Source organism: Urocitellus parryii, chromosome 11 (genome assembly GCF_045843805.1).
Source record: "Urocitellus parryii isolate mUroPar1 chromosome 11, mUroPar1.hap1, whole genome shotgun sequence".
NCBI classification, from domain to species: Eukaryota; Metazoa; Chordata; class Mammalia; order Rodentia; family Sciuridae; genus Urocitellus; species Urocitellus parryii.
In genome coordinates, this window is record NC_135541.1 from 29599351 (window position 1) to 29620997 (window position 21647).

Consider the following 21647-nt stretch of genomic DNA (forward strand, 5'->3'; position numbering starts at 1 on the left):
TCCCTAGTCACTGAAATTAAAGGTGTGTACCACCACACCCAGCTTTTTTGCCCATTTAAAAATCATCTTTATTTATTTATTCCTGAGTTGAGTTCCTTATACTAAAGTCTGGATATTAATCCCTTGATGAATGAATATTTTGTGAATATTTTCTCTCATTCAGTAGGTTGTCTCCTTGCTGATTATTTCCTTTGCTATGCATATTATTCATTTATTCAATTAACAATTATGATAAACAGCTACCATTTGTCAGGCACTCTGCTAGGAATCAATGGATGTCACAGTCCTTGCTCTCAAGAAATTTATTGCTGGGGTTGTGGTTCAGAGGTAGAGCACTCGCCTAGCGCATGCAAGGCCCTGGGTTCGATTCTCAGCACCACATAAAAATAAAGGTATTGTGTTCAATTACAACTAAAAAATAAATATTAAAAAAAAGAAATTTGTTATTTCCATATACAAGCAAATGATCAAGTGAAATCAGCGATAAAAACTACTATATTATAGGAGCATAGGAGAGATGCAAAATTATTCTTGGGAGACCAAAACAGGCTTTCTAGTTCATAAAGTGATGCATGCCTGCAATTTCAGAGTCTCAGGAGGCTGAGGAAGGAGGATCACAAGTTCTAGGTCAATCTCAGCAATTCAGTGAGACCCTGTTTCAAAATAAAAAATAAAAAGGGCTGGAGGATATAGCTCAATGATAGAGTACCCCTGAGCTCAGTCCCCAGTTTCCCCACTGGTAAAAAAAAAAAAAAGAAAAAGAAAAAGAAAGGCTTCCTATAGAGAGTGGTATCTAAGTGGGGTCCTGAGGAATTGATTGGACTAAGAGGAGATGGAAAGGTGTGTTGTTTTAAGCAGAGGGGAGGAACTAGTGTGGGAGCCCAAAGATGGAAAGGGTCACATACATTTTGTGAAAATGGAAGAGGCTCAGTACAGCTATAGCGCATAGTTCATACCAGAGCAGAGATGATAGAAGGGATTAGTGAGACCCTTAGAGATAAGCAGTAGTAAGATCAGATGTTTTGACTTTATTCTGAGAGTACTGAAAAGTATTTCATAGTTTATGCAGAAAGAATGTTGAATCAGAGCTGCTATTAGTGACTTGTTGCCCAAAAAGAATGCAGCTTATGGTACAGAATAGAGGACACAGTAACCAATCCACAAAACTACAACTATCTTATTTTTGATAAAGGGGCTAAAAGCATGCAATGGAGGAAGGATAGCATCTTCAACAAATGGTGCTGGGAAAACTGGAAATCCATTTGCACCAAAATGAATCTGAATCCCTATCTCTCGCCGTGCACAAAAGTTAACTCAAAATGGATCAAGGAGCTTGATATTAAATCAGAGACACGGCATCTGATAGAAGAAAAAGTTGGTTATGATCTACACGCTGTGGGATCGGGCTCCAAATTCCTCAATAGGACACCCATAGCGCTAGAGTTAACAAATAGAATCAACAAATGGGACTTACTCAAACTAAAAAGTTTTTTCTCAGCAAAAGAAACAATAAGAGAGATAAATAGGGAGCCTACATCCTGGGAACAAATCTTTACTCCACACACTTCAGATAGAGCCCTAATAACCAGAATATACAAAGAACTCAAAAAATTAGACAATAAGATAACAAATAACCCAATCAATAAATGGGCCAAGGACCTGAACAGACACTTCTCAGAGGAGGACATACAATCAATCAACAAGTACATGAAAAAATGCTCACCATCGCTAGCAGTCAGAGAAATGCAAATCAAAACTACCCTACGATACCATCTCACTCCAGTAAGACTGGCAGCCATTAGGAAGTCAAACAACAATAAGTGCTGGAGAGGATGCGGGGAAAAGGGCACTCTTGTTCATTGCTGGTGGGACTGCAAATTGGTGCAGCCAATTTGGAAAGCAGTATGGAGATTTCTCGGAAAGCTGGGAATGGAACCACCATTTGACCCAGCTATTCCCCTTCTCGGTCTATTCCCTAAAGCCCTAACAAGAGCATGCTACAGGGACACTGCTACATCGATGTTCATAGCAGCTCAATTCACGATAGCAAGACTGTGGAACCAGCCTAGATGCCCTTCAATAGATGAATGGATAAAAAAAATGTGGCATTTATACACTATGGAGTATTACTCTGCATTAAAAAATGACAAAATTATAGAATTTGGAGGGAAATGGATGGCATTAGAGCAGATTATGCTAAGTGAAGCTAGTCAATCTTTAAAAAACAAATACCAAATGACTCCTTTGATATAAGGGGTGTAAACAAGGACAGGGTAGGGACGAAGAGCTTGAGAAGAATATTTACAGTAAACAGGGATGAGAGGTGGGAGGGAAAGGGAGTGAAAAGGGAAATTGCATGGAAATGGAAGGCGATCCTCAGGGTTATACAAAATGTCATTTAAGAGGTAAGGAGGGGTAAGTCAAGAGAATACAAATGGAAGACATGATTTACAGTAGAAGGGGTAGAGAGAGAAAAGGGGAGGGGAGGGGAGGGGAGGGGAGGGGGGATAGTAGACAATAGGACAGACAGCAGAATACATCAGACACTAGAAAGGCAATATGTCAATCAATGGAAGGGTAACTGATGTGATACAGCAATTTGTATACGGGGTAAAAGCGGGAGTTCATAATCCACTTGAATCAAACCGTGTAATATGATGTATTAAGAACTATGTAATGTTATGAACGACCAATTAAAAAAAAAAAAAAAAAGAAAATAATTTGTAACTTTCCTCACCTAAAGGACAGAATAAAAAATAAGAAAACCAAAAAAAAAAAAAAAAAAAAAAAAAAAAAAGAATGCAGCTTAAGCAACAATGGAACTTTCCAGGCTAGATCATAATAAAACTTTCAGGGGGCTGGAGATGTGGCTCAGCGGTAGCGCGCTCGCCTGGCATGCGTGCGGCCCGGGTTCGATCCTCAGCACCACATACCAACAAAAATGTTGTGTCTGCCGAGAACTAAAAAAAAAATAAACATTAAAAATTCTCTCTCTCTCTCTCTCTCTCCCCTCTCTCACTCTCTCTTTAAAAAAAAAAAAAAAAAAAAAAAAAAAAAAAAAAAAACTTTCAGTTTCCACTTGTGTGGCCTGAACCACTCACCTGTTACCACACTGTCTATCCTAAGATCACCATGCTGTAACAAGTCCAAGCTATATGAAAATGACCCAGAGAATAAGATACCATGTGGAAAAAGTGGGGGGGGGATAAAAGATTACCACAGGACTGGACATGTAAATACAGAAGTCATATTGAAAGTGGTTCCTACTGGGTGCAGTGGCACACACATGTAATCCTAGTGGCTTGGGTGGCTGAGGCAGGAGGATCATAAGATTGAGGCCATGGGGCTGGGGATGTGACTCAAGCGGTAGCGCGCTCGCCTGGCATGCGTGCGGCCCGGGTTGGATCCTCAGCACCACACACCAACAAAGATGTTGTGTCCGCCGAGAACTAAAAAATAAATATTAAAAAATTCTCTCTCTCTCACTCTCTCTTTAAAAAAAAAAAGGGGGCTGGGGATGTGGCTCAAGCGGTAGCGCGCTCGCCTAGTGTGCGTGAGGCCCGGGTTCGATCCTCAGCACCACATACAAACAGAGATGTTGTGTCCGCTGAGAACTAAGAAAAAATAAATAAATGTTAAAATTCTCTCTCTCTCTCTCTCTCTCTCTCTTAAATAAATAAATAAATAAATAAATAAAGATTGAGGCCAACCTCAGCAACTTAGCAGGGCCCTAGGCAACTTAGTGAGACCTTGTCTTAAAACAAAAAACAAAAAGGGCTGGGGATGTGGCTCAGTGATAAAGAACCCCTGGGTTCAATCCCCAGTGCCAAAAAATAAAAATAAATTTAAAAAGTGGGTCCTCCAGTTTAGCTACCCTCACTGATAGAGATGGCTTACAATCCAGCAAAGCGCTTCTAAATACCTGACCTAGAAAATCACATGCAAAATAAAATGGTTGTTTTGGAGTAGTTTGTAATGCAACAATAAATAAGGAGAACAGGAATCTTTCTTATTCTAAGCTCAGAGCTTAGTAAAGTACCTAGCCAGGGGCTGTGATTGTGGCTCCGCGGTAGAGCGCTTGCCTCGCACGGGTGGGACCTGGGTTCAATCCTCAGCACCACATAAAAATAAAGGCATTGTGTTGTGTCTATCTACACCTAAAAAAATAAATATTAAAAAAAAGTGCCTAGCCAATAGCAAACCCACTCAAAGTAATATGTTTCAGGTGAATCTCTTTTTTCCTTGTTTCTAAATCATATTTTGTCATTTCCCCCATCCTCGATAGTCCTTAAGGAAATCCTGAATCACAGGGGCAATCATTGGTACCTTAAGGGTGCCCTCTTCAACTTACATGGGGTAACAGCAGCTTCCCCATACTTGAAAGATAGGTATGTTTCTGCCACCAAATTAATGCAATTCAGGGCACCAGGCAACTTTGCATCTGGCTCAAGGTAAATTAGGCCAAAAGACTACTTTGTACTGGGACACACACACACAAAAAGGAAAGCAGCAGGTACAACTAATGGCAATATCACAGCACACCAAGAAACTGGAATCAGGGTTTGGCTGTTCATTTTTATAAATAATGAATGAGGGCTGGGGATGTGGCTCAAGCAGTAGCGCGCTTGCCTGGCATGCATGCGGCCCAGGTTCGATCCTCAGCACCACAAACAAAGATGTTGTGTCCGCTGAAAACTAAAAAATATATATTAAAAAAATTCTCTCTCTTTTTAAAATAAATAAATAAATAATGCATGAGTTTGGTCCCTGAACCCAGAGAGTTTCCTTTCATTAAAAGCTGTCTGATTATATAAGGCTTCTTATAAGTCCAACAAAACCAACTCAGAAGCAGTCCATATCAACTCACATAAACAAGAAATTCCCAAAGCAATAAAGAAAGAAGGTGTATGGCGGGGTTCTGCAGCAGTCCACAGAACTGATCCACTTCATTACCTCATGAACTAAAAGCATTTCTTCAGTAACAAATATCTGCTTGACTGAGGTGTTTGCTGTAAAAAGACAGTATCACCTCAGCAGGTCAAAGGAATACTCTGCGATTTCAGAATTAGTTTAGTGGTTCTTGTTGCCACAGTGGGGGGAAAATAGTTTTTCAGTGGCAGAAAAGGCAAGAGATAACCTCCACACACAAAAAGTACCCCCCATGCCCAATTTATTTGCTGGCTCCTTTGATCAGGAGATCCCACAACTATTTACCCAACCCATTCTCCAAATCTCTAGTCTTCTAGCCACTGAGACATCCTATACTAATAGGTCCTCACACTACTTGATTGTAAGGACATTCTTCGTGCTTTTCTTAACAAGCTTAAAAAGAAAAAATAATATTATGAGATGGCACATAATCTGTCTAGAAGCATCCCTCTCCCTGCCCAGCTACTTTTAAACTACTCCAACCCCCATCCATTTTAGATACAGAAAACATATATCATGCAAATTAGTGGCAAGTTGTTTTTTTGTTTGTTTTTGTTTTTGTTTTCTGCTGGAGACTGAACCCAGGGTCTTGTGCATGCTAGGCAAGTAGTCTATCACTGAGTCACTACTACTATCCCCAGCTCAGTCACTACTTTTTTATTATGAAGGACAGCCAACTTTAGGATGATGTTGATAATGTAAAGACAAAGAATAGAGATGTAAAGAGTAGGGTCTTTAGAAATCATCTATTTTGCTGCTGAATTAAATCAACACTTTAACTAATAAAGTGCTGAAATTTCATTTATATGAGTTTTTTGTTGTTTAAGGCCACTTAACTATTTCCTGTTACTTATATCGAATATACCCAATAACCAGAAAACATATTTTTCAAATAACCCAGAATACATAAAGAGTTAGTCAGAACCTAATTCTACAAATATAACATATGCTACACAAAGCCCTGTTGTTTAACCCTGTTGAATATAAAAATAAATTCAGAATAGCATACAATGGGAAGGGTATAGACTTTGAAACCAGACAAACCTGTATCCAATCATACATTTCTTTAAGCCTTAGATTTCTCATCTATAAAACAGAATTTTAAAATTTTTTTTCGGGGGGGGGAGGGGGACGCGATACCAGCGATTGAATCTCACTGAGTTGCTTAGCACCTTGGTTTTGCCGAGGCCGACTTTGAACTAATGATCTTCCTGCCTTAGCCTCCCCCAAGCTGCTGGGATTACAGGCATATGCCACCACGCCTAGCAAATTTTTTATTTCAATTTAATTTTTTTCCCTGCAGTACTGGGGATTGAACCCAGGGACACTCTACCTACCACTAAGCTACATCCCCTGCCCTTTCTACATTTTATTTTGAGACCTGTTTCAAAATAAAAAGGGCCGGGGATGTAGCTCAGTGGTTAAGCATTCTGGACTCAATCCTTAACACCCCACCCCCACCCCCCCAAAAAAAATAGAAGAGAAAGAAAGAAAGAAAGTCTTTACCCTCAACTGAACCAGAAAAGAAAAATTAGTAATGATCTGCTCATTGGGATATTCAGAGTGCAGGAGATTGCATCAAGAGTTTTAATTCTTCACTCTTTACTGAATCCATGCCCTTTGACATGTAACATTGGAATACACTTCTTTTTTTAAGAAATATTTTTTTAGTTGCTAGTGGATCTTTTTTATTTTATTTATTTATATGTAGTGCTGAGGATCGAACCTAGGGCCTCACACATGCCAGGCAAGCACTCTAACACTGAGCTTCAACTTCAGCCCACTGGAATACACTTCTAATTTGGGCAAGGCATAATTCCCACTCCTGGGCTCAGGCATGTGACTTGCTTTGTCTAACAGGATGTTAGTCAAGCACACTTGAACATGAACAGAGTTGTGGAACACATTTATGTAAATAGACTGGATACTCTTGCTGATACAGGATCACCCCTAAAAGAGTATATTCAAGTTAGACTACTGGTCCCAGAAGGAAGAAGAAAAATAGCTAGAGCAAAACTACTCCAGTAAATCCCAGGATAGAGCAGATCATCAGCTGACCTGCAGATGCATGAGTAAGCATGTGACCAGTAGAAGTGTCTAATCTAGCCAAATGGATGCAGTTGGCACACCTAATCCCAGCATCTCAGGAGACTGAAACAATAGGATCACACGTTCAAAGATAGCCAACTTAGTGAGACCCTAAGCAATTTAGTGAGATCCTGTCTTAAAATAAAAAATAAAAAAGGGCTGGGATGTGGCTCAGTGGTTAAGTACCCCTGGGTTCAATCATTGGTACAAAAAAATTATAAACTCACTTCTGAGAAAAGACATACACAGAAAATCTTGATATAGAATGCTGATTAAGGTGTGCTCCTTTGGAAAAATTAGTGAGCTATATTTTTCTTATGTGTGTGTTTTCTGTTCATAACTCAGTAAAAAGCTTTTTAAAACTTCAATGACATTAACAGAATAGAAAAATATTGACAATTTAGAATTCAGAGGAGGGACTAGTCACTGTTGATAATTAAAGTTGAAAACAGTTAACATGTATTAAGCAATTACTATATGTGCCGAGCACTGTGCTAAATAAGCATTTTATAATTCATACTCACAGCGTCCTTGCGAGGTCATCATTTTATCAGCAGCATTTGTCACAATTAATTATTCCCTCCTCTTGAAACACCTTTCTTTCCACCCCAAGAACATGCTCTTCTGGTTTTCTTCCTACCTCAATAACCACTCCTCAGTATTAACCTTCTCCCTGAACTTTAAAAGTGAATACTCTAGGGTTCAACTCTGGTACTCTTCGCTACATTTCATAAAGCATGTACTATTATTCTTCTTTGCATTCGACAGATTAAAACATTGAGGTACAAGCACAGAGATTCAAACCTAGGGGGATCAATCTAGACTTCAGAGATCATGCTCTTAACTTCCTCACCATTCCACCATTTTTTTGGCCTTCCAGATAAGAGGCAGGATATAGTTATACCCATTTTGCATTCCAGTGCCTTTGGTAACAGAAAAGAGACACAGAGTGAAGCATATAGGACTTTCCTTCAAAATATACTAAGGATTACCAGGCAACAAGTCAGCAGGAAATTAAACTCTTACAAATTCTGTTAAACAAATTCCCTAATTCTTCACTCTGTACTTTAGTAGTAACTTCTCAAGGAGGAATGTGAAAACATTCTGGAACATATTCTCAAATCTATATTCTTATTAAAATGATCTCAGGAGGTGTGGGGATACAGCTCAGTGATAGAACATTTGCCTAGTGGGTGTCAGGTGCTGGGTTCAAATCACAACACTAGAAAAATCAATCAATCAATCAATCAATCAATCTGGGGAGCTTTTAAATAAACAAATGGGGATGAGTACAGTGGTGTAGGCCTTTAATCCAGGCTACTTAGAAGGCTGAGACAGGAGGATCAAAATTTCAAGGTCAACTGAATGGTAAAGCACTTCTGGGTTCAATCCCCAGTACCAAAAAAAAAAAAAAAAAAAAAAAAAAAGGAATAGCGGGGTATAGCTCAGCACTAGAGCACTTACATAGGATGTATGAAATCCCAGGTTCAATCCCCAGTGATGCAAATAATTTTAAAATTATGCCTGGAACCTATGTACCTATTAAACCTAGAAGATTCCAGGAATCTGTGTATCCAAGAAACTCAAGCATATTCTGAAGCTCATAACTTGGTACCTGACTTTGGGACACCTTTGCTCTAGAGAGAATTCTGTGGCCCTCAGAAGGCAAGTAATGACTATCACATATTTCTCTAACAAAGGCTGGAAATGAAATGAGAATGGAAATGTAATCTGATATCAATAAGTAATAAAACCAATTAGTAAATCAGAGCAGTGACTGTGGAATTCTAGAGTAGGACCCCAAACATTTCCCAGATGATCTGAAATTTGTTGCCAGGAGAGTTCATAGTTGAGTGATGCCTCCATCCCTCAGCTTAGAAGGGAGTCATCCAGGGAGCAGGGACAAATTTAACACTTCAACAGTCATATTCTCATAGTACTCACCACTACTATGAAGGAACATAAAGGTGTAAAGAGATATGACCATTGTCCCAAGGGAATAGAAGAAAGCATTGTCAACACTGTCTTTTTTTTTTTTTTTTTTTTTGGCACTGGGGATTGAACCAAAAGGTGCTTGACCACTGAGTCACATTACCAGCACTTTTTATTTTTTATTTTGAGACAGGGTCTTAGTTGCTGAAGCTAACCTCAAACTTGCAATCCTCCTGCCTTAGCCTCCTAAATTGCTGGGATTACAGGAGTATGCCACGATGCCTAGCAAATACTGCCATTTTTGCATAAACATAAACACACATATTTTGCTTACATACACATATAACACTTACTATACAACCATAAATGCTGAAATTAAGGCAAAGAAGTCACTTCAACCCACGTATTAAAGTCTTACCTCTGTAAGTGCATGCAACTGTCCTTCATGTACACATACACCCAAATACCTGAAAAATAAAATAATTTTTTAAACTAAAATAAAAAGAACATGAACATAAATTCCATATAGATAAACTATAGAGTTACCCATGCATCAGAAACACCCCAATACCTGTGAAACACTGTGGGTTCCTATTCAATCCCATAGCCTCTTAATCTTTTTTTTTTTTTTATGAAAGCTTTTTTTTTGAAGGAGAGACAGAGAGAGAGAGACAGAGAGAGAGAGAGAGAGAGAGAGAGAGAGAGAGAGAGAGAGAGAGTTTTTAATATTTTATTTTTTAGTTTTCAGTGGACACAACATCTTTGTTTATATGTGGTGCTGAGGATCGAACCCAGGCCGCACGCATGCCCGAAAGCTTTTTTTTTTAATCTTTATTTTATTTAATTTATTTTTATGTGGTATTGAGGGTCGAACCCAGGGCCTCGCACTTGCTAGGCGAGTGCTCTACTGCTGAGCCACAACCCCAGCCCCTCTTAATCTTAATTAAAGTGCCAGACTGATAAAACTCAAAGTTTACCATGAAACATCAACATTAAAACATCTGGTTTTAGCAATATGTAGTTTAAAAAAAAACAACTCACAAAACAATGTGGACATATGACCAAATTATCCCATTCCTTGGTATTTTCCCCTAAGGTGTACAATTGGCATACTATAGCAATACAGCCACTTCAATGTTTATAGCAGCACAATTCACAATAGCTAAATTATGGAATCAACCCAGATCCCTGTAAATATATATAATGGATTAAGAAACTGTGGTATAGGGCTATAGTTGTAGCTCAGTGATAGAGCACTTGCCTAGTATGTGTGAGACACTAGGTTCAATCCCCAGCACCAAATAAAAATCTTTTAAAAATGAACCTGTGATACACATACACACACACACAATGGAGTTCTACCCAGTTATAAAAAAAGAATGAAATTATGGCATTTGCCAGTAAATGGATGGAAATACAGAATATGATGCTAAGGGAAATAAGCCAAAATCAGAAACTCAAAGGCCAAATGTTTTCTCTCATATGCTAGAGTAAAGGAAAAGAAAGGGGAGGAAAGTATAGGATATAATAAAGATAAAAGGAAGATCAATAATGTAGAAGATCGAATGTGTGAGGCCCTGGGTTCGATCCCCAGCACCAGAAAAAGGAATAGGAGATTGACAGGCAGAGTGGAGGAATGGGCAATGCAGAATGAATTCTTTTATCATGTTATGTGCATATATAAATACATCACAGGGAACTTCACCTTTATGCGTAAGTAAAAAGAACCAATCAAATATAAATAAATAGATGAGCATAAGGAAAGTCTAGTAGAGGAAGGAGAGTGGGGGAAGGGAGGGAAGGAGGAAGGGAAAAAGGGGGATCATGAATTGAAATTGAATTCCATGCATTTATTTGTCTGGATAAACCCAACTACTATGATACTTCAACTTTATAACTATAAAGCTCTAATAAAAAATATTTTTTAAACTTAAAAAACAACAATAATAGGGGAGGCGAGGGGAGATAGGAAGGGCAGCAGAATACAACAGACACTAGTATTGCTATGTATAAATGTATAACCAATGTGATCCTGCAATCTGTACACGTGGAAAAATGAGAATTCATACCCCATTTGAATCAAATGTATGATATGTCAAGATCATTGTATTGTCTTGAGCACTAATAAAAAAATCAATAATGGTGGATCAGATGTGGTAACACATACCTATAATCTCAGCTACTTGGGAGGCTGAAGCAGGAGGATCATAAATTCAAGCCCAGCCTGGGCAACTGAGAGGTAGAGCATCCCTAGGTTCAATTCCCACCATCGCGTGCGCGCGCGCACACACACACACACACACCACAAAATGGGGGAAAAGAGAGGACAGTAAGTAAGCCTTATAGATATCATGGTATAATGGACAAATCTTCAAACTGGAAGTAAGGAAGCTTGATATAGTTTCAGCTCTGCTACTAGCTGATACATATACGCATACTCACACACTCAAAAAAGTTAGAAAAGAAAAAAGTCAATAAATCTATTAGGGATTCAGTTTCCCCAAATAAAGAAATAGGTAAATTGGATTACCTAGCTTGAAGTCTATAATTTATAAACAACAAACTGGGAGAGAAAAACATTTGGTGGATGATAAAGAACTAACTTCTTTAACTTACAAAAAATTCTTCCAAATGTATAATAAAAAAATAGAAAAATAAGCAAAAGATATATACATAATTTCCAGGAAAATTACTGTTAATATCAAAATGTGATCAAATTCACTCATAACTAAAAATGAACACTAAAGAATGAACACATAAAGAAATTAACACTAAAAAATGAGACACCACGTTTAAAAATTTATCAAAGGTTATGACTGATAATGCTTAGTATTGACCAGAAGGTGAGGAAACAGGAACTTACACTGTTGCGTTCTTGGTACAACTTTTTTTTTTAATATTTTTTTTAGTTCTAGTTGGACACAATGCCTTTATTTGTTTTTATGTGGTGCTGAGGATCGAACCTAGCGCCTCACACATGCTAGACGAGAGCTCTATAACCGCTGAGCTACAACCCCAGCGCCGGTACAACTTTTTCAAAGGGTAATTGATATTATCTAACAAAATGTTTAATTAATCCAATAGTTCCACTTCTAGAAATTTATCTTGCAAATATATGCAACTTAAGTGAGCAAAAATACTTGTAAAGTTATGGTTTCAATGTTTGTGTATCCCTAAATTCATATATTTAGACTTAGTCCCCAGTATGATCATATTAAGAAATAGGGTCTTTGGCAGGTGATTGGGTTAAAAAGATTCTGCCCTCCTGAATGGTATTAGTGCCTCTATAGAAGAAGCCCAAAGGACATTGCCCTTTGTACAATGTCAGGACATTGCAATGAGGCACTTTATCAGCTAGTAGCAGAGCTGAAACTACATCAGATAGCGAAATTGTTGGCACCTTGACCTTGGGCTTTCCAGCCTTCAGAACTGTGAACAATAAATTTCTATTGTTTATAAATTATCCAGCCTTAAGTATTATATTAAAGCAGCCCAAATGGACTAAAAGCAAGGACACCTACTTAAAATAGTATATATGAATCTAAATATTCGTGAAGCCTGCTTAAGTATTATTGGTATATTCATAAAATGGAATGCTATATAGCCATTACAGTAATGAAGTAATATTTTTACACTGACATGGTAAGATACTGAAAATATATTGTTAAATGAAAACACTGAGATGAAAGCATTGGTGCATGCCTGTAATCCCAGCAACTCGGGAGGCTGAGGCAGTAGGATCACAAGTTTGAGACCAACCTCAGCAAATTAGTAAGGTCTTAAGCGACTTAGGGAGATTCTGTCTCAAAATAAAATAAATAAATAAATAAGAAAAAAATTTTTAAAAAGGGCTGTGAATGTAATTCAGTGGTAAGCACCCCTGGGTTCAATCCCCAGTACCCCAAAACATAAATAAAACACTAAATTATAAAACAGCATAATTCAAAAAGCATGTTTATATATTAGTAGAAAATGTCTAGAAGCATTAATAATAAATGGTACTGGGCAAAGGAGGAAAAGATTGATTTCCATTTTTTAAAAATAATTTTTAGCTGTAGTGGGACACAATTCCTTTACTTTATATTTATGTGGTGCTGAGGATCAAACCTAGCATCTCACACATGCTAGGAGAACGCTCTACCACTGAGCCACAACCCCAGTCCCTTGATTTCCATTTTTAACTGTACACACTTCTATTGCATTTTTTTTTTTAATGGATACAGGGCAATGGGGTTGTGGCTCAGTGGTAGAGCACTTGCCTACCATGTGTGAGGCACCGAGTTTGATTCTCAGCACCATATACAAATAAATAAAATAAAGGTCCATCAACAACCAAAAACTTTTTTAAAATTAAATGGATTAAGTATCTTTTTGTGTCTTTATTTTTATGTGGTGCTGAGGATAGAACTCAGTGCCTCAAAAATATGAGGCAAGTGCTCTACCACTGAGCCCAGCCCCAGCCCTTGTAGTTTTTTCAATAAATAAATTTTAAATAAAAACAATGAATCAATGATTTAAATGATTATTATAAAGAATATAAACATCATAAAGCCAGTAACATTAAGAGTTTGGGTTGTCAAGAAGGAAGTTTCCTCAACAACACCCAAGTCTCAAGTCAGTTCAAGTTTAGAATGGCAAAGAAAAGGGAAGAGACTGACAACAAGTGAGAGTGCAAGGCTGAGCAATGATTGTGCTGGTAAAGACAATAAAATTCCCTGAAGGCAGAGTCTGTATCATATTCTTTCATGTGACAACCCTTAACAGCACCTAGCAAACAGTATGCAAACTTAGTAAATGATTACTAAGTGAAAAGAAATAGTGAGGAGAATATCTGGTCAAGCTGCAATACTACAGCAGAGTTTTAAAGACATGCTGCTACCACATTTAATTAATGTGGAAATACCAGAATTTCCTCAAGGAGTGTTTTTGTTTTGTTTTTTGTTTTTGTCCTGGGGATTGAACCCAGGGGCCCTTAACCACTGAGCCACATCCCCAGTCCCTTTTTATATTTTATTTAGAGACAAGGTCTTGCTAAGGTGCTTAGGGCCTTGCTAAATAGCTGAGGCTGCCTTAAACTCATGATCCTCTTGCCTCAGCCTCCCAAGTCCTGGAATTACAGGCATTCACCACTGCACCTGGCTAATGGGTGGTTTCTGGACTGCTGGTTTTCTTTAAGTTCATCCAGAGCCTTGGGAACTTGAGGAAGGAAAGAATCTCAGGAAGATCTAGGTAATAAGGAAAATAGGGTGCAAGTTCCAACGACTCATTTCTAGAAACCTACTCTGCCTTAGAAAAACATGGTAAGCAAAACAGCAGGGTAGTTAAAAGGGCTTTGAAATTAGCATGGGTTCAAATTCCATCTCCACTCATCACTAGGCATACATTAGTTTCCCTCTCTATAAAATGGGGATAATAGTGTCCACAACATAAAATTGTGATAAAGACTGAATGAAATAATAAATGCAAAGTGTATAGCACAGTGACTAGACTATAGCAAGAGTTTTAAAAACTGTAAGCAATTATCATAATTACTTAAAAATAATCCAGGCAAGAATCAAACTTGGTTATAGGTAGCTGGGAAGAAGCTAGTTTCTATATATCCACTCTCTTCTCCATTCCCCAACCCTTGTCCCTACTCCCATTCCTTACTTTGTAAAAGTGGGACATTTGACTATATTCTTTCTTCACTATAAAACTCACTTCCTAATACGAAAGAAAGTGAATCAGTGGAATATGGAATAGGTAAAAATCTAACAAATAATGAATATAAATCAAGTGCTGAAGGACTGCCTCTAGAATGCTGAAGTTGATTAAGGCCACAAGGTACAGTGTCTATAGCAATATACTACTGATTTATTAAACAATTATTTAGCAGAGTGCAGTGATCTGTAGTCCCAGCTGCATGGGAGGCTGAGAAAGTAAAATCTCTTGAGCCCAGGAGTTCAAGGTCAGCTTGGGCAACACAGCAAGACCTCATCTTAAAAATAAATAAATAAATGCAAACAACTATTTGTTTATTGAGTGTCTGCTATGTGCGAGGCATTAAGGACATGAAAATGAATAAAACCAAGTCCCTGCTCTTACAGAAATTTCATTCTAAGGATTATTCTGTTGGAAGGTAATTGTAATAAAAGATAAATGGGTATAATGCAGAATGTGGTTAAACTATAATGCTTCTGAGATTAAATGGCAATTATATCCTTGCCTAGAAAAATTCTAGTCCCATTATCCCACCCATAGCATAAGAGGTGTAAAGGTAAAATATGATAAGCCATATTTTGTCCTTCACTGAGGCTTTCCATATTGTGATGGGCACTAGCAAGGGTTGGTTAACTGTTTTAATAAATTGTTTGGACTGAAGTCACAGTATTATCTATGGCTGCTCTGATATTATAATGGCATTGTGACAGAGACCGCATGGCTTGCAAAGACTAAAATATTTATTATTTAATCCTTTACATAAAAAAAATTTACTGACTTTTATACTACAACAGAGGTATCTATCCATTTTCACCTAAGAGACATTTAAGCAAGTAACCTTCCCCCCTGCTCCCCCACTACTAGGGATTAAACACAGGGTCTTTCAGACTGAGCTACATCCCCAGCATTTTTTATTTTTTATTTTGAGACAAAATTTCATTAAAATGCCCAGGTTAGTCTTGAATTTGTGATCCTCTGACTCAGACCACCAAACAGTTGAGATCATTAGTGTGTGCCACTGCATTCAGTTACCTAATGCTTTCCTCATCTGTAAAAATGGAAATGAACGTAATTTTTTTTTCAGTGCTGGGGATTGAACCCAGGGCCTTGTGCCTTGTGCATACCAGGTAAGCACTCTACCACTGAGTATATCTCCAGTCCATATAATATATCTTAAAAGGGGTTATGAAGAGTAATTAGTATATTCCAGATGCAGGATATATAGGCTCAAATCAATGTTAGTGGTTTTTATTTTATTAAATACTAACAATCCTAGCCAGGCATTGCAGCACACACCTGTAATCCCAGTGGCTCAGGAGGCTGAGACAGGATCACAAGTTCAAGGTCAGACTCAGCAATTTATCAAGGCCCTAAGCAACTTAGTGAGACCCTGTTTCAAAATAAAATATAAAAAGGGACTGGGGATATGGCTCAGTAGTTAAGTGCTCCTGGGTCCCAATCCCAGTACAAAACAAAACAAAACAAAAAACAATCCTATGCTGGGCACAGTGCTGCATGCCTGTAATCCCAGCAATTCAAGAGGTTGAGGCAGGAAGATAATAAGTTCAAAGCCAGCCTCAGCAACTTAGTGAGGCCTGAAGCAACTAATGCAGACCCTGTCTCCAAATAAATAAATAAATAGCCAGAGATGTGTCTCAGTGGGTAAGTACCTCTGGGTTCAATCCCTACTACCAAAAACAAAAGGAATAGATTACATTCTCTGTCTACATTTTTTAAACCTTTATTAATTCCCAAACATTATAATCTGCCATATCTGATTTTTTTAAACTTTCCTCATTGTGGAAAATCCACTTTTATTTATTGCTGCATTTTTAGTACCTAGTAAACTCTCAGAAAAGATTTATTGAATGGCAAGAATGATTCTTATTGCCGGTTGTAGTGGTGTACACCTGTGATTCCAGCAGCTTGGGAGGCTGAGGCAGGAGGATTGCATGTTCAAAGGCAGCCTCAGCAATTTAGCAAGGCTCTAAGCAACTTAGTGAGACCCTTTCTCAAAATAAAATACAAAATAGGGCTGGGGATGTGGCTCAGTGGTTAAGTGCCCCTGAGTTCAATCCCTGATACAATAAATAAATGAATAGGGCTGGGGATGTGGCTGAGTGGTTTAGCACAGCTGGGTTCAATCCCCTGGTACCAAAAACAAAAGCAAAACAAGAATGACTCTTCTTCTTCTTTTGTTGTTGTTGTTGTGCTGGGGATTGAACCCAGGGCCTTGTGCACGCAAGGCAAGCACTCTACCAACTGAGCTATATCCCCAGTCCCAACAATGATTCTTATTACTTGGAAATTTAGCTGAAGGTCTTCCCTTGATTTGGAATATTATATTTGACTAAAAAAAAAATCATCCTTCTAAGATCAGCTAAAATTTCATCTTCTACTAAGGAATCTCCCAAATATCCTCAGCATTATTCCTTCTCTTTCTCTCCCCCCTCCCTTCCTAGTTCATTCCCATAGTGCTGCTAGCACTTTTCACCCTCCTTTGAACAACTGCTTCTCACTTAATTATTATTAAGTGAGAAGTTCTGGGTCTGAAGTCAGATTGCCTGAATTTAAATCCAGTTCTAACCTTACTGATAGATGACCTGTATATTTGTTTCTTAATAAGCAAAATGGGAATATTAATATTACCTAACTCATAAGATTGTTGCAAAGATGAAATGTGATAGGGCTGGGGTTGTGGCTCAGTGTCAGAGCGCTTGCCTCAAATATCCTCAGCACCACATAAAAACAAACAGGGCTGGGATTGTAGCTCAGTGGTAAAGTGCTTATCCAGCAGGCATAAGGGACTGGGTTCGATTCTCAGCACCACATATAAATGAATAAATAAAAAATAAAGGTCCACAACAACTAAAAAATATTTTAAAAAACAAATAAACAAAATAAAGATATTGTGTCCGTTTATAACTACAAACTATTTTTTAAAAAGATGAAATGTGATAACTTGGGTTCTTGGAACATAATAAATACCAGAAAATGTTACTCTTCTTTTTACATTTCTGACTCCTTTCCCAGTCTGGAATATAAATAGGTTTTTAAGAGTTCAGATCTTGTTTTGTCATACAGTATCTGATATACAATCCTTCCTTATAGGACATTTAAAAAGCATTTACTGAATGAAGAAATAATAATCACCAAATTAGCTTCATAATGTAAATATATTTTATAAGAAAGAACATTTAGAGATAGGTACAATACTAGAAAGCCAGGAAGTATTGGATTTAATCAAATATTTATTAAGAAGACAGGCAATAGGGTTCCACTATAAAAGCAATGGCTACATTCTAAAATCAGGAGTTTTCTAGAAGCTGAAAAGATCTGGTTTGGGTGTGATATACCCTTGCTTCTCTTCCTCCCAGGGCCATCATCACAAGAGGTGTCACATATCACACATACAGGCAACCAGGACAACATGATTGTTGAGAGCCACAGCTAAAGGGGCCCCAGCAAACTTCCTTCGGCTGTGGCTCTCAACACATGATGGTTTCCTTCTGCATTCTTCCCCATCCCCTACTGACCACACTACATTATCACAGTTCTGTCACACAACCCTCCTTCTATGTGCAACCTTTCTGTCTGACCTCTCCTACCTCATTCCTTACATAGACAACCACCACCATTCACATTCAAAATGGTGTCATATAGCTGGCAAGCTGAGACAGGCATCAGCTTTATAGTGGAAGAAAAGTTTGAGCAGAATTAATCACTCCAGTTGCTAACAAAATATATTTTAAAGGGAAATATTACTCATCCTTGATAAGGAAGCAATAATGTGCCTAGAAAAGAATACAATATCAGCAGTAAATGTTTCTGAAATTGCCATTGCTAATTACATCAAAATCTAAGTCGTGGATGAATTCTTTTTTTTTTTTTTAAGAGAGTGAGAGAGGAGAGAGAGAGAGAGAGAGTTTTTAATATTTTATTTTTTAGTTCTCGGCGGACACAACATCTTTGTTGGTATGTGGTGCTGAGGATCGAACCCGGGCTGCACGCATGCCAGGCGAGCGCACTACCGCTTGAGCCACATCCCCAGCCCAATGGATGAATTCTTAAATCTTTCTTAGTACAAGACAGGACTTTAAAAAGTACAACAATGATTCTTATTCCCATGCCGCAAATCAGTGGTAGAAAAACCCAAGGTTTAATCCCCAATATGGAAAAAAAAATAGTCTGAATTTCTAGTAAGTTTTCAGGTAGATGCTGTCCATGGACCACATATGCAGAACTACAAAGTTCTTTCTAGTCCAAAAAACAGCTCATCACTGCTCTAAAGTTAGAAAGATCAATAGGAAAATTTCAGCTCTCATACTACTGGTAAACTAGATTTTGGCCAAATAGTTAATTTGCCTCAGTCTTTCCCTATCAATAGGATTACCATGTTTTTCCAAACCTTTGCCTTTTTCAGGCTGTTCCCACTAGTAGTATGTCCTTCTCCTCATTTCCACATAGTTAAGATTCTACCCATCCTCAAAGCCAAGTTCAAATACTTTCTTCCCACGAAACAATTTGTGGGAAGTGATTTCTAAACCACCATGCTTCTCAATTACCAAAGTACTCCATCTACACCATGCTATTTTTCTATAGCATCATCATTTCCTAACTCTATATTTTATCACATGCCTTATATCTTTTATACTAGACCACAGTTTCGTTTTCATTTTCATTTATTTTTTAGTACTGGGAATTAAACCCAGGGGTACTTTACAACTGAGCTACATCCCTGCTCCTTTTTTTAATTTTGAGATAGCATCTCACTAAGTTGAGGGTTTGCTAAATTGCTGAGACTGGCTGTGAACCTGCAAGCCTCCTGCCTCAACCTCCTGAGTTGCTGGGATTACAGGTGTGACCCATCACACCTGGATAGACAATAATCTCTTAACATCAAGATATCATTCTCTTGCTTGGCATATAACAGTACAATCTGGGCAAATTTAAAATAACTCTGATAACTTAAAAATTTCTGAGTATATGGGCTGGGGTTGTGGCTTAGTGGCAGATCACTTGCCTTGCAAGTGTGAGGCACTGGGTTTGATCCTCAGCACCACATAAAAATGAATAAACAAAATAAAGATATTGTGTTCATGTATAATTAAAAAATATTTTTTAAAATTTCTGAGTATGTAATATGTGCCAGGCGGGTACTGGGGATTGAACATAGGGACTTGTACATGCTAGGAAAGTACTCTACCACTAAACCCTTTTTACTTTTTGAGACAGGATCTCACTAAATTGCTTGAGGATGGTCTCAAACTTGTGATCCTACTGCCTCAGGCTCCTGAGTCACTGAGATTATAGGAGTGTATCATGGCACCCAGCCCCAACAGTTAACTCTTAATTAACACATACTTTTCAGGCATTGTTGCAAGTGCTTTACACTTCTTATATCATTCAATTCTCACACTAACCCAATGAAATAGTTATTATGATAATTATGCCAACCATACCAATAAAGAAATGGGGGCACAGAGAAATTAAGTAACTTGACCAAATCACATTGCCAATAGCCGGAAAAACGAGGATTCAAACTCAGAGTGTGGATTGCAGAGTCTGTGCTCTTAATCATGTGACATTACCTTTCCATATGGTTGTAAAAGGATATAAAGATGACTAAGGCACAGTCTTTCCCTAAGGGCTACTCCAAAACCTTTTATGGCAGATCTGTGTGATCCTGATTAAAGTTCAAATTCCTTAGCATTTTATTCAAAGGTCTGAATTATCCGACCCTAACCTCTCTTGCTTTTTATTATATCCACTTGCATTCTCTATGCTTTAGTCATACAACCTGCCACTCCTAAACATGTCCTGAATGCTTTCATATTATTTCTAGAATGAGTCTTTATCTCAAAGCTCTACCAATCCTTAAAAACTCAGCTCAAGAACATCTCCAAATAATAATAAACAGTTATATATCATTTAGTTTGCCAGGGAAGGTCACATCTCAAGTCATTAAATTACCAAAATTGCCTTTTGAAGCCGATTATAATAACCTCTGATTCAGAAATATAATTTTAAACATTTCTCTGATATTTCCAATCAAAATTAATTTTCTCTTCCCTATACATTCATGTAAGTATTTTGAAACTGATATTGTACTATTATCAGGCTTGCCTTCTACATCAGTTTTTATCTACACCTACCTCTTTCACTAAATTAGAAGATTCTTGAGGGCAGGGATCCTGTGTTTGGAAGAGAATGTCTACTTGCTTAAAAAAATGCTTTCCTTTTCCTTCTATATTTCTTTCTTTTTTTAATATTTATTTTTAGGTGTAGATGGACACAACACAATGCCTTTATTTTTATGTGGTGTTGAGGATCAAACCAGGTCCCGCCCGAGCTAGGTGAGAGCTCTACCACTGCGCCACAATCCCAGCCCTTCCTTCTACATTTCTGAACACTGTATTTCCCAATCTTCATTACAGCTGATTTAGACCATAACAGTAAGTTCCAGGCAACGGTATATAGGTAAAGTGTCATTTTGAGGCCTGTCCCATAAAACCTCAACTACTGGCAAGCAGTCTCCAACATGGAAAATGAGGAAGAATATCTATGTGGTGTGGGGGAAAATGAGAATTTTTACTTACTTTTTATACATAAAAAGAGAAATTTGGCTTTAATAATATTTAATTATTAGTTAATAGTAGCATATGAGAAAGGGAAGAGCCTTTAAAAAAGAATATAACTCCGCTGAAATCTTGATTTTACACCAGTGAGACCCATCTCAGACCTCTGACCTACAAAACTGCAAGATAATAAATTTCAGTTATGTTAAGCTACTAGGTTTGTGGTAACTTGTTATGGCAGCCACAGAAAACTAATAATAGGTACATAATCAAAAATTATGGGTTACTATCCTGTGTTATAATGTCCACAGACCTAAGATAGTCTTTGGGCTTTGACTCTTTCTAAATAAGCAGAAGGAAAATAACATTAACATGTTCCTCCGTGGCATTCATATTCAGTTAGTCAAATATTTATTGAGC

At 37.8% G+C, this 21647-nt stretch overlaps 1 protein-coding gene across 2 annotated transcripts in view; it reads right to left on the reverse strand.

Annotated features, from left to right (window-relative positions):
* Positions 1 to 21647, reverse strand: part of Tesk2 (testis associated actin remodelling kinase 2) — a 132765-nt gene that overhangs the window by 31802 nt on the left and 79316 nt on the right. For both annotated transcript variants that reach the window (XM_026397738.2, XM_077791055.1), the window contains one exon: positions 9368 to 9416. In XM_026397738.2, the coding sequence (XP_026253523.2) occupies positions 9368 to 9416 (49 nt within the window). The remainder of the gene's footprint in view (positions 1 to 9367; positions 9417 to 21647) is intronic.